Here is a 16061-nt window from a genome sequence, read left to right as displayed (position 1 = left end):
GGTGTTATAACCAAAGCTAACATATTAAGTTGCACATTTTTCTAAAAGCGAGCACTTCCCATTTGAGCCCATATTATGCTCCACCAAATATGATAATAATAATAATAATAATAATAATAATAATAGTAATACCGGAAGCATTTATTCGTGAATAGCACACAGCCACAGAGAATTACATCATTATAAAAGCTTGTATACACAACTACCAGGGTGCAAGTATCTGGTATGCAATATAAATTTTAACTGGAAACAAACATCAGTCATCTTACACACAAACATACAATTCAACTAAAAAGAAACAAACCAATCTACACCACCTCGTAGCTTGATCTCTGGAACAGCACAATTGCAAGAGTGATGAGGGATGCATAAACTGAATTGGGTAACCGCTGCACCACCTTCCCCACTCCTGGAACGCCCTCAGTTGCCCTCTTTGTCGTGACTGCAACTGTTGGTGCCACAACCAAAGTAATAAGTAACCCCTGACTAACCGTGATGAATGTGTCAACTGTTAGCTTCTGAATAAATGCCCCAAATTCTACACGATCAATTTCTCCATCCAAGTTGATATCACACTCCTGCAAACAAAACAATCTACTTATTTATCCTTTTGTTGATGAATCATAGAAGCCAAAGGGAAGAAAAAACACTGTTCACTCAATTGTTTTTTCCTTCAATTTGGAATCATCAAATCATAAAACAGGAGGGGTTCACACTCGTGTAAAGACCGGACACTACAGGTAGTGTCATGGGTATTCATTATGCACTCTTGGCTGTCATTAGTGACAAAATCATCATCACTAGACAATGAAAAGCTGTGGTTTAGCTCCAGTTCACAACAAGGCTGCTACACTTTACTTTAAAAAATGCCTCCCTACCCACCCTAAGGCTCCATGTAGATCTCAGAAAGTCCCAGGAAAACGATGATGGAAGAAATATTAAGGAATCCTAATTCTCTTATTTGGTTTGCTGTGGATAGACGAAGAAAAATGAACTGCAGCAAAAACTATTGGGCGTATTTGGAAACTATTCTTAAAAGAACATGTTTAACAAACTTAACAACAATTTTTGGTAACTTTGTTCTTAAAACAGATAGTTTTTTAAAACAAATTTTAGTTAATTTCAATTATTTTTTGTACAGTATTTTAAGTAATAATTAAAAATATAGAGAATAATTTTAAAAAACTTTTGTACTGTACATAAGTGTGAAGTACTATCATAAAAACAAGTCAAAAAAATTACTTTTCATATTTGAGATATCAAACAAAATTTTATGCCTAAAAACAATTGTTAATTGTTTTTAATAACAATTCTCAAACTTATTTTAGAGAACTATATTTTGAAAATTTTCCTAGATAGATCTATATTTTCTAATTCTTCACTCTTATATAAAAACAAAAAAAAATGTAGAAGGATTGGAGAAAGAATTTATTGAGTTCAAATCTAATTTTCATTGTCTTCACAATTTTTTTTCTTCTCCTTTTTATGGTGCACTCACTATCAAAAACCTAGACATACACAAGAAAAATGTTGGAAACTTCATGGTAAGCCCCAACTACATCTAGCAAAGAGTGGCATGCTTGAACCTTAGAATATGGAAGGCTCAGCTATGGTTGCTAACAAAGGCAATGATCATAAGGCTAGCATTGCGAATAACAAAAGGATTGATCAGTCAAAGGCTTCAAACCGTGATAACAAGGACAACTTATGGTGCACTCACTGTCAAAAACCTAGACATACACAAGAAAAATGTTGGAAACTTCACGGTAAACCCCAACTACATCTAGCAAAGAGTGGGGTTACAATGGAGGACAATAGAGGAATAATGGGCAAGCAAACTTGTCCTCTACTCAGCCAGATGAAGAAAAATCCCTGGAACAGGGCAGATTCAATCAGGAGGAGATTGAAAAAATAAGAGTTTTGTTGGGAACTCTTGAGAAACCTTCAAGCACCTACTCACTAGCACTTTCAGGTAAGTTTCCTATTTCCATTGGATTAAAAGTCTCGGATGAAATCTTTGTCAAATCATGGGTTATGGATTCAGGTGCCACAAATCACATGACCCATTTCGTCACACCAATTTAAAAACTATAACCCTTGTCCAAGTAGTAGGAAAATAGCCATAGCAGATGGTTCCTTAATCTCTATCGCGGGTATAGGAGATGTCCAAATTAGTCCTACACTCATACTCAGAAATGTGCTCCATGTTCCAAAGTTGTCCACTAATCTTGTTTCTATACAAAAGCTTACACAAGATTTGGGTTGCATTGTGACATTTTTTCTTACTTATTGTGTATTTCAAGACCAAGACTTGGGAAAGAGGATTGGACTTGCTAAGGAACAGAACAGGCTATACTACCTTGAGATACCAAGTGAGTCATCTGTATTTTCCCTTTCAAAGCACCATCTTTTAAATGAAAAAAAAATTTGGCTTCATCATCATAGGCTTGGACATTTATCATTTCAAACTCTTAAGCTTTTGTTTCCTTCCCTATTCAATAAATTAAATGTTGAGAGCTTCTATTGTGATGTATGTGAACTTGCTAAAACACACGCGTTCACCCTTTCCCATCTAATAAAAGAAGTTCAGAACATTTTCATTTAATTCACAGTGATATTTGAGGTCCTTCCCCTATCTCTAATATATCTAGTGCATATTGGTTCATATCTTTTATCGATGATTCCACAAGGGTCTCTTGGATTTTCGTACTTAAACACAAATTTTATGTGAGTTTTGTTCTTCCAAATTTTCATAACATGGTAGAAAACCAATTTGGTGTCACTATCAAGAGGTTTTGATCCGATAATGCCAAAGACTATTTCAATCAAGTCTTAACTCTAAAATCAAATTATACTTATCAAAAAATAATAATAATAATAATCAAGTCTTAACTCCATACTTTCAACATGAGGGCATTGCACCTTTCTTGGTGGGAATATGGTGATATGGAGAAGCAAGAAACAGAGTTTGGTAGCAAGGTCCAACACAGAAGCAGAATTCCGAGCAATGACCAAAGGAGTCTGTGAACTACTATGGTTGAAGATAAAATGGGATAGGCCAATGGGACTTTACTATGACAATAAATCTACAATCAGTATTGCACATAATCCAGTGCAACACGATCGAACGAAATACAAAAATTAACAGGCATTTTATCAAAGAGAAACTAGACAGTGGATTGATTTATACCCTTATATATCTACTGACCGCCAACTTGCAAATATACTCACAAAAGATTTAAACGGTACAAAATTTCAAGCAAGCATATCCAAACTGGGAATGAAAAACATTTATTCACCAACTTGAGGGGGAGTGGAAGATTGAAATTAGGAAAATTGTGATTCTGAATAGAGAATTAGGCAAGCAATCCCATAATCAAAGGGATTTTATTGTAATTGAGTTGGGAAAGTCCCGAACTTGGGTTCTAGGATTTTTGTGTGTATATATATATATATATATATGTGTGTGTGTGTGTACATGTCTCTATACAATTTTTAAGAAGAATTTTTCAACCTTTTATTCTTCAATCTCTTTTCTACAGAAGGCATATTGAATACATTTCACATTGGAACAAGAGAACTGTTGTTTTATAAGTGGAATTTCTTAGAACAAGAGCACTGTTGTTTATTTATTCTCGTTTTCCATGAAGGCAGAAATTTTGAGTCAAAGAAAATTCAATTACAATCGTTATTTTGTTACAAGGTGGATTCCTTCTATTTCTTGAAGTGGAATCCTTAAGGCCTCTTGGAGAATACTGAGAGAAGACCAAGAAGTGCATATCTCTTATATTCCAAGTCTCATCTTCCTCCCTAAATTACTTTTCTTTTCACAATCTCAAGAATCAACTTTTTTCCATTGATATCATACTCCTAAGAATATATTCAACCAAACAAATTTTCAAGAAAGAGTAATTACATCACTTTGCAATAAAAGCCATGCCAAAATATTAGTGGGTTTCATCAGTCTATAGGATTATCAATCGAGTACCTGAATTTTCTCTCTGACAAGCTCTTTGGAGGGGGGATCAAAATGAGGCCCAGGCAACTTCTTATTCATATCACTACAACCAGAAAATTAACTTTAGGTTAATAATGCAACTTTAAAAAGCTAAAGAATAAGAGAAATGAGGAATAAAACTTTATAGAATTAAAAAATACTAATAGCATTGCAGAAGCTTCATTAAACAGAAATAGCTTCTTGCATTAGCTAAAATACAGGTTTAGAATTTTTGTTTGTGCATGCACACGTTCATATTAACCTTGTTTTAAGCCAAAAGCTCTTTTAACAAAATTAAGCTCAACAGGTAGCAAAGCTCTTCTTGAGCTAAAAAAAAGCTTTTGGCTTTCTAAAAGTCAATAGAAGTAGAGCCAAAGTAAATGAATAGACAAGCCTCTCACTTGTACACAAGTAGGACAGCAATATATAGATCTTCAAATGTCAAATTAGCCCTTCCATCATCATTTTTTATATGATCAAACACCTTATCAGTAATCTTTCTTATCTGTCTTTGCCTCCATTCCTTCCCTGTGCAGAGCATTGCACTTCTGAATAAGAATGCTAAATACTAAAACAAGTGGATGATTATCAAAGATATGAAATTAATGAACCAATGTGATATAATGTATGTACATGTAAGTATAATATTTAAAGTGGCTCAAATCTAGCTGTTTCCAATCCTAAAAATCTGTACTTGTAGAAACTCCAGGATCATCATGTCCTCCATATCAGACATGAACCAAGTAAAGAAGATTAAAGATAACAGAAACTAGATATGGACATGGGACAATCTTTGTTTTCAACCTTTGCTGAGGTTACATTATGTTCTGCATCATGACACAAACCCCAGGCTGCAATTTTAGCCATGTTACTTGGAGCAGCTTCCTGGTCTTTTGAGATTGTTGGGATGCTGTGTTAGGCATAGTACTTGTAAAAGATTGCCTTTAGGTGTTTTTTATATCAGTGATACCCTCATACTAGGGGCATGAAAGGAACCCAACTTTGGTAGTGGAACAGTGTATATCACGGCTATGTACAAGTATTTTTAAATGAGATTATTATCTCCTTACTAGGAAATTAACCTAGTTTTCTTAGATGGCCAACTTTTTAAATGATAAGTGCATTAACCAGAACAGAATGCGCTTCTACCCTCTTCATCTGATCCATATATCATACAAGGAATTGTGAAATGCTACTAACTGGTAGCATGATTTTCAAATGTAACCAATAGGTAAGTGATCTTAACTGCCAAAAATTATCATCTAAGGTTGAAGGAAGCCACTCCCCAGCAAACAATAGGCCTTCCAAGAATGTATCAAGGCACAAAGAGAGTTGAGATCCAGTCATTAAATAATCCCAAACCTTGATGTATCATATTTAGTTCCATAAAACCTGAGCTAAATAGTTGGGGAAGGATTTTTAGTTCTCAATATCATTAAAAAAACATATAAGCAAAAAGGAATCAGAAAGATCTGTTTTTTTTTTCTCTATTTTTAAGAGGAAATAAAGAAAGATGATGGAACTTCCTCAAATGCCCAGGAACTTGCCCACTGATGGAAAATTTTGAAATATCCAGGAAGCTGCACGATGCTTTGAGGCATTTTTGATGGAAGTGTTAACTACCACCCTTCAAGACATTAGACAATAATTCAATAAAGTCGTTCAAAAAATAAATAAATAACAGTTGAGTTGTTTAAAACAATATTTAGGAGTTGGGCCTAACTGATTACTCCATTTGGATCTCAACCATAGAAATGCTATCGAAATTGTTTCATATTTCTAAAGCATATTTGCTATCTTTATTTTAATTTTCACGAATTCTTCACATTTTCCAAGACATTTCACATTGGGGCCAAAGAATACTATAACTAAACCATTCCAAAGGACCATGAATGCAGCTTTATGTCCGTAGAGGGAAATAGGAAAGGTTAAGAATTTTACAGTCCATGATCTCATTCAGAATATGGTTCGTAGGTATTTCCCCCTTAGAAGAACCACAAGACATAGCTTGCCAGTTGGCTAGCAGTCATCCTACAGAAGAGTACCATATGAGTAACATATCCTCCAATGGATAATATAAACTAAGGTGTTTGAAAACAACATTTGATCACAGATAAGCTAATCTCAATATTATGGTACCAAGATTTGTACAAATGCATCAAAGAGACTTCTCCATATTTGACTGATTTGGGTCAGACAACAGAGCCTAAAACCAATACTGTGATTACCATTAATTTGGCAAGCAAACTATCATTCCTATCCTCATCATCAAAAAAGGATACCAGACATTGCTTGTATCAGCAGGCACTCAAAAACTTCAAATATATCGATGATATTGCGATAGCATAGTCAGTATTCTTAGCAAGGAGGAATGAATAATTCCAAAACATGTTGCAAGTTTGGTCATTCCAACTGAAAATGAAATCAGGAAGAGAAATGGGTCCACCCTCCTGAAATAGATTGCATATAATTGTGATTGAAGTTGGGGGAAGATAAAATTGAAATTTATACATAAGTCAGGGTAAATAAAGCAGGAAAATTGAGCCTATTCCTAAGAAATCATGTCCCAAAAGGCAGCCATTTTCCATCACTCTGAAGAAGCCAATGGATGTTTTATCAACAAAAAGGCTATGCTCTTGTGCTGCAATAATATTAGTACCAAAGATTTTCAATAGCTTCCAGGATCTATTTTTCCCAAATACCAAACAACAACCTAATGTAAAGATCAAAGGGGCAGGAATATTGTTCATTAAAGTGCAGATTTAGAAGAACCTACTTAGGAACAATCAAACAACTATCAGATAACGTATAAAATCGGTGCAAGGGAAGAGAAAGTAAAGGAACTTAGTGGAGAAAAAGAAAAGAACCATAGAATTGACGATTAGCCCCATTTTGGATCTTGAAAGAATGAGAGAAAAGAAAAAAAAAAAAAAAATCAGAAAATTACTCGAACATTGAGTTCCCCTCTCTCAAGCAATTCTCAACATTTTCCCTTCTTTTCCTTACCTGTCTCTCGTTTTCCCGAGTTACGCTAAGAGCCTTACATATTAATGGATCTCGAATCGGATTTGTATAATAAAATAGATCCCAATTCCAAAAAAAAACGTAACTCCACAGCAAGAGCAATATTTTCCAAATTCCACAGAACTGAAATTCTAACTGTATCCAGAAGGCAAAAATATTACTCCCCCCCGCATTTGCTCGGGAACCAAGCAAATGAATAAATACAAACAAGGTTTTACTAGTGTGTTCCTTCTTTTCTTTTCCTCCAGTTACTCGGGTAACAAACAGACGAAAAAATCCAAATCTTCACAGAAATAATACCTTGAAATTTGTCCAAGACCTGTCCCATGGATGGGCCCCCACTGCACCAGGGTATAACGGCGTTGTATTGATTATTCAAAACCTCAATCCCAGTGCCTCGCCAATTCTGAAATCCTCAAGCTCCCTTGCCGAGCCTTGTAGGAGGAGATAAGAAGATAGAGGGGGGAATTCTCTGCGGCTGCAGATACGAAGAGCATTTTAATAAAGGCCAAGATTTTTTAACATTGATGACGTGGCCAATTACTAGTGGGGAAATGAATTTGAAAATTTTGTCGCAGATAAATGTAATTGGCGGATCTTAGATTCATTGACCATGAGTCCCACGGATTTGGTAACACGTAGGCCCCGTACCAGATTAACGTGGAGTGAAAAGTAGGATGTGAGCGCCCCCTCATGTTTGGGATTAGGTTTTGTGGGCCAAACCAACCTTCCGAGATTCAGGTCAAAAATGGCCTCAAATCGATTCAACCGAAAAATACATGATAATTTGAATAAAAAATATAAGTTTTATAAAAAGGCTAAACGTTATTTATTTATTTATTTTTAATAATTGGAGGTTATTTTGGTCCAAAACTCTAATAAGGTGCCTCATATTTTTTTCTATGAAAAGATTATTTTGACCCAAAACTCGATTTTATTGCCCAAAAACTTGTACATGTGTTTTTAAAATTTGTCTATAAGATTAAAACAGAAAATAATTTTTTAGGTCCAAAAAATTCGCATCAGTTTGGTGGTATGAAAAGAAAATTTTCAAAAAAAAAAATCGCCTAATCAAGGGGAAATTTCCTTCCTGATTTTCCTTATTTTGGGATTTATATCTCTTTCTTTGCTTCCAAACAGGGGTCATTTTGTCAAGATAATCACAAGATTTCGAAGAAGAAGAAGACACAGATATACGTGGTTCGTCACCGAGTGACTACATCCACGGGCGAAGATGATGGAGAGCTTTCACTATGAAAAATATCTGAATAGTACAACCGGATTAATCCTTCATACTTTTCGACAAAAGTATATACATATATAATCAAAACTCTCAATGCATCCCCCACCATTCGTCTGCAAGAAAAATGGTGGAAATATCAGAATTGTCTTTCTTCTTCAAGTCTTGGAGAACTTCATGAGAGAAAATAGTATTATTTTTTTTTTACCTTTTACCTTTTGAGTGGGTTTCCCATTCACAAATTCAAGGAAATATCAGAATCGTCTTTCTTCTTCAAGTCTCGGAGAACTTCATGAGAGACTATTTTTTACCTTTGAGTGGGTTTCCCCATTCACTGCCCCACCTTAACGGATCCGGTTCAAATGAGCAAATGGCTCAGGGTGTGCTTTTGGGGCAGGCTTAGCCGCCACTTCTGGGGTCCCAAAAACATTCCAAAATCTCAGTGTCTCGTCTCCTGCGGCAGATGCCACTGTGCAGCCATCTGGGCTCTGGTAAAAGAGAACAAGGAAAAATCAGAACCCGCAGATTGGCTACTACGAAAATCACCAACAAGAAGATGGAAGGGAATTTTTATATTAGTACCTGAGCCATGAAAAGGACTCGGGATGTATGACCAGTAAGCTCTGCCATTTTCACCATCGATGGGTACTTCCACAGAGTGAGTTGATTCTGTGTAAAACCGTGAGAGCTAAGGAGCTCACGCTCGTTCTTGTTCCAAAGCAGAGCACAGACCTGTGAGCCAGTGTCCACCGAGTTCAGGCAGGCACCCGTGTGAGTGTTCCAGAACTTGATGCACCGATCACCACCACCTCCGCCAGAGGCCAGCAAATTGCCCTGGAAGGGACACCATGCAAGTGCTTTCACTGCAGCTGTGTGGTCTTCCATCCTGTGAAGCCACTGTGTAGGCGAATTTGACGATGCCGAGGACCTGTCCCAGACGTATAGCAAATTGTCATTGCCTCCACTGGCTAGCTGCTGCCCCGAGGCCGACCATTTCAGTCCGCATACTTCTTGCCGGTGTCCTCTGTAGGTCTCAACAATATGTGATCTTACTCTCACATCGTTATTTATGATTTTACCATCCATTCCTCCAGTTGTAAGGACGTGATTGTTCCAAGCTAGGGAGCCCACCCTTGATGCGTGGCCACCTTTCAGAGTTCTCAGCTGCAGAAATGAGAACACCAAGAAATAAGAAATCATACAGAAGGTCATCAGAAACAGGGGAAAAACCAGAAGTACAACGAAGATTCAAAGTTCAATTCAAAGTTGAAATTCATACCAGACGGTTGGCTGTTGAATCCCATAGCTGAACATCAGAGTTGTTCAAGCCAATGGCAATATGTCTTCCATCAGGAGCCCAACTGACACTTGTGACAGGGCCGCTTTCGTCTTCAAGCGTAACAAGTTCTGAGGTAGAACCATCTGAAGCATCCCATAGATATACAGTGCCTCCAAGAGCAATAGCCAGAACGTTGCTGCTACCCCAGTCCAGTAAGTTCAAGTAATAGTCATCCACCAGGTCAGGAGCATCCAATGTTCTCTCAGAAGTCTGATACATTTAATCCAAAATATAGCATCATAAGAACACCCAAAAAACAACATAGACAAATTAATTGACAGAAACCAAAAAAACAACCAGTCAAATTTAGGAAATGAAACTACCCCTACTTGCAAGCATCAAGATTAGCGATGGAGGGTTTGAAAAAAATACCAACCTGAGGAATATGTCTGCGAGGCTTTGAGGCTTTGGATTGCTGAGGAATACTTGCAGAGTAGAACTCCTGTGGAATCAATTCGACTGGAGTAGGGGGCTTGTTCTTGAAGGCAAGGATCCGGGTCCTGTTGATGTTTAAGGTCTCGGCCATTTGCTTCCTGTAAGCCTCCTTGGATGGAGAGCTAGCAGCTGGGTTCTCTTTACCTTTTCTTCCTTCGGTTAGCATGTAATGAGCGTAATCGAAGTCCATTGCTGACCGGTTGGGTATGAATCTATCCAACTGGGAAATAGGAAAGAAACTTTTAATCAGAAAAATGACCCAACCATGCAAGTTTAATCAGAAAAAAAAAAAAACCCATATTTCAAAAATCTAAATCAAAACAAGGCTCCCACTTCAGATGTCGATTTAAGAAACAGATCTATGTTTTCCAAGCAAACCCACTAGAAATTATCCTAAAACCAAAACCCAGATTCAGAAGTTAAATTCGGGGGAAAATAGAACCCAGATTTCGCTCTTAAATCAAAACAAAACCTGTCTTCAGAAATCAATTCAAGAACAGGACATAAAAATTCGAACTGAAGGAAAAGAACCCAACCAAACTCTAAAAGATGGTACGACTTTCTTACATTTTCTCTGACAGTCCTTCTTTGGTCCGGGCATTTAGACTGGTATTTGTTCGAAGAGGTCAAAGATCCTGCATCCATATTGTTAGAGCAAAACAGAAAATAGAAATAAACAAGAACAAAGAATGAATAACAAGAAACTAATCGGATCCTGCAAAATTGAGAACTGTTAGACTGAAAATAGACTGAAAATCATGAATATGAATGAACGAGAGAGGATTTCCGCAAGATCGCTGTATGGTCGCTTGAGAGAGATTTGAATGAAGGGCTAAGAAGATTTGAAGGATTTATATAGAGAAAAAAATTAGGGTTTTCTTTTCAATTCGACAACGGCTCATGAAAAAAATGAGCCGTTGTAATATGGTTGGACGAAACTGCCCCTACTAGAATAAAGAGGTTGGCTGTGTCTCAAATAAAATGGTAATGACATAATATATAGAAAATATTATTTTATATAAGAATAGAGAGAAAACAAGAAAAAAAATTCATAAATTAATAATTAACGAACGGTCAAAACAATCTTTTATGTGTCAATTGGGTAAACAATATAATTGAAAATAACAATTTTAAATGTCAATTTTAAAAAAAAAAATGTAACGGAAAATAATGTGATCTCTATATATTTTTATTTTATTTATTTATGGTGAAGCTTATAGAATAAATTGATTTTTTTTAATTTAAATAAAAAATTTAACCATGTAAGAAAAATAAAAGAAAAGAGAAATTGAAATCAAAAGGAAAAAAAAATTAAAATTCAAAAATTATATTTCCCAATTTAAAATTAATCAAATATAAAATATGAGAATTAAAGAAAGAAAAATAATATAAAACATAAAAATTTTAAAATGTGTAAAATTCTTCTAAAAATAATTAAAAAAAAACAACATGGTTGTTTAAAAACAAATAAACAAGTTTATTTGTATTTTAAACTTGCAATTTTTTATTTTTTAAAAAAAAAAAATTTCTATTTTACTTTGTTTTTAAAAATTGTTTTCGGAAAATAATGGTAAAACAATATTAGAAATTTTTTTTAAAAAAAATTATTTTAAAATCATATTACCAACACTGACTCTAACTTTATTTTAAGTTTTTGAATTTTTTTTTCCAATCAAAGTAAGTTTATTTGTATTTTAAAAATTGTTTTTAAACTTTCTGTTTATTTTTTCATGACAAGATTTAGAGAACAAACAGAGTTGTTTTCACTAATTTTTTAAAATAAAATGAAAATATGGGTTTGTTTGACTATGTTTTTTGAAACTTGTTTTTAAAAACTATTTTTAAGTTAAAAAATAAAAAGCAGTTTTTAAAAATAAATTTCAAAAAACATGGTCAAATGATAATACTTACTAAATTCAACGACATCTTGAGTAAAGTTTCCGATATGAGTTTATTACAAAATGATAATGAAATAACGTTTAATAAAATGACTTTGAATTAGTAAATAATATTGATGATAAAATTAATTAAAATTTAAAATTTTTATTTAAAGTAAAAAAAATAAAAAAAGTAATAGTGAAAAATGAACATATGCTATCTGTAGACCCCTCGGGTGGACCAAGTTTTCTTTTCTTTTCTTTCTCAAACCCGGGAGAGCTGGCAGCATCTGGGAGGAGTAGGGGGCCAGTTTTTGGAGGAGCCGAGCATGCATAGATGTGGTGGTTGAGACGTGACTTGTTGTGGTGGTAGTAGGGGAGCAGATGGATGATGGTTGGAACAGGGTTTTTCAGAGAGAAAATAAAAAGAAAAGCTGGGGGGGGAGTTGGGGGACGGGTCTTCACTTTTTTGGAGATAGAGGGCTGGGGGACAGGGCAGAGCACTGGGAGGAGAGTTGGAAAAAAAAAACTACAGAGAGGTTGTCTTGAAGCTTTTCCAAATAGGGTTGCCATGAATCTTATTTCTTTTAATTAATATTCAGTTCCGTCTCATTTTTTTTGGGTATTTTTTCGGTTTTCATTTGTTATTTGGATGTGATTATAAGAGATTATATGTTATCTTACTGATCTTAGATTGATTATAAACTTCAACCTGGTTTGTTCTCCTATTGTTTTCGGTTTAAATTTGATGTTGAATTCGAATATGGACTTACACTTGATGCTCGGTGCTTAGAAGTTTTTTTTTAGAGGGTCAGAAGACTTAGTGGGAGAAAGTTGAGTCTTTGATCATTTTGAAGGGGCGAAATTTTTATGGGTTTGTGTAGAGTCTTAGTGAGAGAAAGACGTGAAGTGAAGCTTTAGTGAGAGAAAGTTATCTTTTTTTTTAAGAATCAGAAACCAGAAATCATTGAAAAGAAAAAAAAAATGTTGATCAAAGATATAAACAGCAAGAATGAACGGAGGCAACTTGCGCGAGGAAATGAAGACTGGTGCTACTCATTTTTCTCAAAGACTAGAACGCGAGCTGGTGATATGCAGCATTTGTTGTATTGTCGTTCACTTGTTTTGAGGACGAAAGCACAGGGTATAATAAAAATGAAAAAAGGGTTCTGTTGATGAGTTGACAATGCCAGTTGCCCACCTATTAAAGCAAGAAAATAATGGGTTTGATAGCATCCACCTATTTCACCACCAAACCAACTATTTATTTCTTTATTCATTCTTTCTCTCTCCCACTATTTTCTCCACTCTTCCAATCATGCACGTACACCCCACATTCCCATTTTAATTCTTCATTTTATTATTATTATTATTATTATTATTGTTGTTGTTGTTGTTGTTGTTGTTGTATCAAAGTTTAATTTTCCAAAACAAACTTCCATCTCCAAATAACTTTCAAAATTTAATTTTTCAAAATTCCATTTTCAAAATATTTTTTTCAAGATTCCAATTTCCAAATTAAAATTTTAAATTTCCAATTTTCCAATAATTTTCCAAAATTCTAATTTTCACATTTATTTATTTAATCATTATTATTTTTGTTATTATTATTTTATTTATTTATTTTAAAATTCCATCTTTAACAATTTTTCAAAATCCCAACTTCCAAATTTAATTTCCAATTTCAAAAATTTCAATTTTCACATTTATTTATTTAATCATTATTATTTTCGTTATAATTATTATTTTACTTATTATTTATTTTTAAAATTCAATCTTTAAATAATTCTTTAAAATTCTAATTTTCAAATTTAATTTCTAATTTCCAAAATTCCAATTTTCACATTTATTTATTTAATCATTATTATTATTATTATTATTATTATTATTTATTTATTTATTTTTAAGGTTCTATATTTAAATAACCCTTTAGAATTTTGATTTCCAAATTTAACTTCTAATTTCCAAAATTTCAATTTTCATATTTATTTATTCAATCATTACTATTTTCGTTATTATTACTATTATTATCATTTTATTTATTTATTTATTTTTAAAACTTCCATTTTTAAATAATTTTCCAAAATTCCAATTCTTAAATTTAATTTCCAAAGTTCCAATTCCTTTCAAATTTAACTTCCAAGATTCCAATTCTTAAATTTAATTCGCAAGACTCCGATTTTCAAATAATACTCGAGACTCCAATTTTCAAATAAATTTCAAAATTCCAATTTTCTCTCGAATAGTTTTAATTCCACTCTGGTTTTCAAATAATCTTCTATCTCTCTTGATTTTATATAAGCAAGAATGAATTCCGTAATTCCGAATAATGGAATTTATGGAATTAATTCATGCAAAAACAAACGAGCTTTGGTGGGGGCCCCACATAAGTGATTTTATAATTGATTGATTGATTGATTGATTGATTTAATTGCCATGCATGATTGATTTTATTCTGCTCTATGACATGCTCGAAATTATTCCTTAATTGTGCACTAACCTCACTTCTTGATAGTGCATTGTGGCTCATCGCCCAAGTACGCATCTATTCCCATTCTGGTCTTTCTATATGCATGTTTTGATTCTTACATGTGCATGATCACTCTGAGTATTCATTGATTCCCTCATCAATTGCCATGATTGCTACATTTTATTAGTAGAGACCCGACTTTAGGGACTTAGAGGGGTGCTACGATCTTTACCGTACCTTCCCGATAAATAACTTAACCCCCGAACCTAACCCGATTTTTCATAAACCACATTTTCCAAATAAGGAGTCACACTTAGGGTTTTCTTTCTTATTTTGTTTACCTTTTTAAAAATAAAACAAAAATAAGTGGCGACTCCAAGTCATTTTCTTAATAAATAAAAATCATAATTTTTCAAAATAAAAATCGAGCTCGCCATCGAGTGGAAAACGCATGAGCCGAAATACAGGGTCCACACTATCATATTTCAATAACATAAATAAAGATAATTTCAAAAAAAAAATGAGCATTGTTTTTAATTTGGATAACATAATAAAGATAATTTGAAGAAAAAAATATAAAATAAATATTGAGAGTTGAAGGATAAAAACTTGGGAAAAACTGGGTTTTGACTCATTAATATAAAAATTGTGAAACCAAGGTTTGGTTAATTTTGGTTTTGATGATAACAAAATAAGGTTTAGAACTAATGATTATATTTTCAAGTGTGTTTAGGCAAGACGATTTCCAAAGTGACAATCACAAAGACAAATCAAACCAAAGAGAAACCATGAAGAAGAAGAAGACATTAGAGAAAAGTGTTTTTCAAAATCCAAGCTTCATAAGATCTCTTTGTAAGGTTGTTGGTGCACTAAGATTTTCATGTATTACATTCCTTACTTATGCACCAAAATCATCCAAGAGTTTTTTCATTTTAAATCCTTTAAAATTGGACGATTTCATGTTTTCAACTAAAACCTTATGTCAAATGTTTTCCAAACTTGTTTAAAAGGTTTTAAGTTGAAAAAGTTAGTTGTTGAGGCAAAATGGCTCAACTGGTTAAACCGGATGAGGAACCGATCGATCCCCAACTCAACCGGTCAAGGGATGCAAAAAAAACATTCTCTCTCTTCCGAAACGGTTGTTCAACCAATCAAGGTTGAACCTCAATTGGTCGACCCCCATCTCAATCGGTCGACCCCCACCTCAATCGGTTGAGGTCCGGTCAAGGGGCGGTCAAGGTCCAACAGTCACCTGCCAAGCATTAAATGCTAATAGCTAGTCAATTGATCAACCCCCAGCTCGACTGATCGAACCCCCAACGGCTAGTTTAACCTTTTTTCCTTTATAAAAATGCCCCAATCCTTATTGTTTCATAAACTTAACCTTCCTAAACATTTCTTGAATATATTTGAGCCTTGGGAAAGTGTTTTGAGTGCACCATTATTCTAAAACTTGCATATCATTAGTGCAACATTCAATCCTAGTTTTCTTGTATCATTTGAGCCTTAAAGTTTTGTACTAGGATTTCTTGAGATCTTTTATTATCTTCATTTGTAAATCTTTGAGAGGAAGAATCTAAGTGTGAGGAATCACTTAGGGATTCTCAAGTGTGGGGTATCACTTGAGCTTGGAGTCAAAAGTCCAAGATAGTGGATTGGAACCATAATCCAATTATATT

At 34.1% G+C, this 16061-nt stretch overlaps 2 protein-coding genes and 1 long non-coding RNA gene across 6 annotated transcripts; all 3 read right to left on the bottom strand.

Moving 5' to 3' along the window:
- Positions 1-108: 108 nt before the first annotated feature.
- LOC117932092 lies at positions 109-7721 on the bottom strand. Of its 3 annotated transcripts, XM_034853132.1 has the most exons (5): positions 7322-7721; positions 5939-6447; positions 4399-4525; positions 3989-4061; positions 109-578 (listed from the first exon to the last, which is right to left on the bottom strand). In XM_034853132.1, the coding sequence occupies exons 2-5, from the start codon at positions 6000-6002 to the stop codon at positions 309-311; spliced, it is 534 nt and encodes a 177-aa protein (XP_034709023.1). In that variant the 5' UTR covers positions 6003-6447; positions 7322-7721; the 3' UTR covers positions 109-308. The 3 variants fall into 3 exon arrangements, with proteins under 3 accessions (XP_034709023.1, XP_034709024.1, XP_034709025.1); XM_034853133.1 differs by lacking the exon at positions 5939-6447 and having other exon boundaries at positions 7322-7711; XM_034853134.1 differs by lacking the exons at positions 5939-6447; positions 7322-7721 and adding an exon at positions 5244-5923.
- LOC117932093 lies at positions 1487-3969 on the bottom strand. Its single transcript, XR_004654110.1, has 2 exons — positions 1943-3969; positions 1487-1838 (listed from the first exon to the last, which is right to left on the bottom strand). It is a non-coding gene; the product is annotated as an uncharacterized LOC117932093 (long non-coding RNA).
- Positions 7722-8189: 468 nt separating the features above from the next.
- Positions 8190-10840, bottom strand: LOC117932091 (cell division cycle 20.1, cofactor of APC complex-like). 2 transcript variants are annotated; one of them, XM_034853130.1, is made up of 6 exons: positions 10603-10840; positions 9977-10255; positions 9541-9810; positions 8844-9425; positions 8470-8749; positions 8190-8377 (listed from the first exon to the last, which is right to left on the bottom strand). In XM_034853130.1, exons 1-5 carry the CDS (start codon positions 10678-10680, stop codon positions 8606-8608), a joined length of 1353 nt encoding a protein of 450 aa, XP_034709021.1. In that variant the 5' UTR covers positions 10681-10840; the 3' UTR covers positions 8190-8377; positions 8470-8605. The 2 variants fall into 2 exon arrangements, with proteins under 2 accessions (XP_034709021.1, XP_034709022.1); XM_034853131.1 differs by having other exon boundaries at positions 8477-8749.
- Positions 10841-16061: the final 5221 nt, after the last annotated feature.

The sequence above is a fragment of the Vitis riparia genome, chromosome 15 (genome assembly GCF_004353265.1).
Source record: "Vitis riparia cultivar Riparia Gloire de Montpellier isolate 1030 chromosome 15, EGFV_Vit.rip_1.0, whole genome shotgun sequence".
In the NCBI taxonomy this organism is placed as follows: Eukaryota; Viridiplantae; Streptophyta; class Magnoliopsida; order Vitales; family Vitaceae; genus Vitis; species Vitis riparia.
This window is presented reverse-complemented; position numbering and strand designations above follow the sequence as displayed.

What these genes read in the sequence shown, in the direction of transcription:
- LOC117932092 (XM_034853132.1), bottom strand. Translation starts at nt 6,002, where the DNA reads ATGTCTTGTGGTTCTTCTAAGGGGGAAATACCTACGAACCATATTCTG. An exon ending in GCTGTCCTACTTGTGTACAA is followed by an intron (nt 4,062 to 4,398) that starts GTGAGAGGCTTG and finishes TTCTGGTTGTAG; the next exon opens with TGATATGAATAAGAAGTTGC. An exon ending in TTGTCAGAGAGAAAATTCAG is followed by an intron (nt 579 to 3,988) that starts GTACTCGATTGA and finishes TTTTGTTTGCAG; the next exon opens with GAGTGTGATATCAACTTGGA.
- LOC117932091 (XM_034853130.1), bottom strand. Translation starts at nt 10,680, where the DNA reads ATGGATGCAGGATCTTTGACCTCTTCGAACAAATACCAGTCTAAATGC. An exon ending in CTCGCAGACATATTCCTCAG is followed by an intron (nt 9,811 to 9,976) that starts GTTGGTATTTTT and finishes TAAATGTATCAG; the next exon opens with ACTTCTGAGAGAACATTGGA. An exon ending in GAGTCCTTTTCATGGCTCAG is followed by an intron (nt 8,750 to 8,843) that starts GTACTAATATAA and finishes CTCTTTTACCAG; the next exon opens with AGCCCAGATGGCTGCACAGT.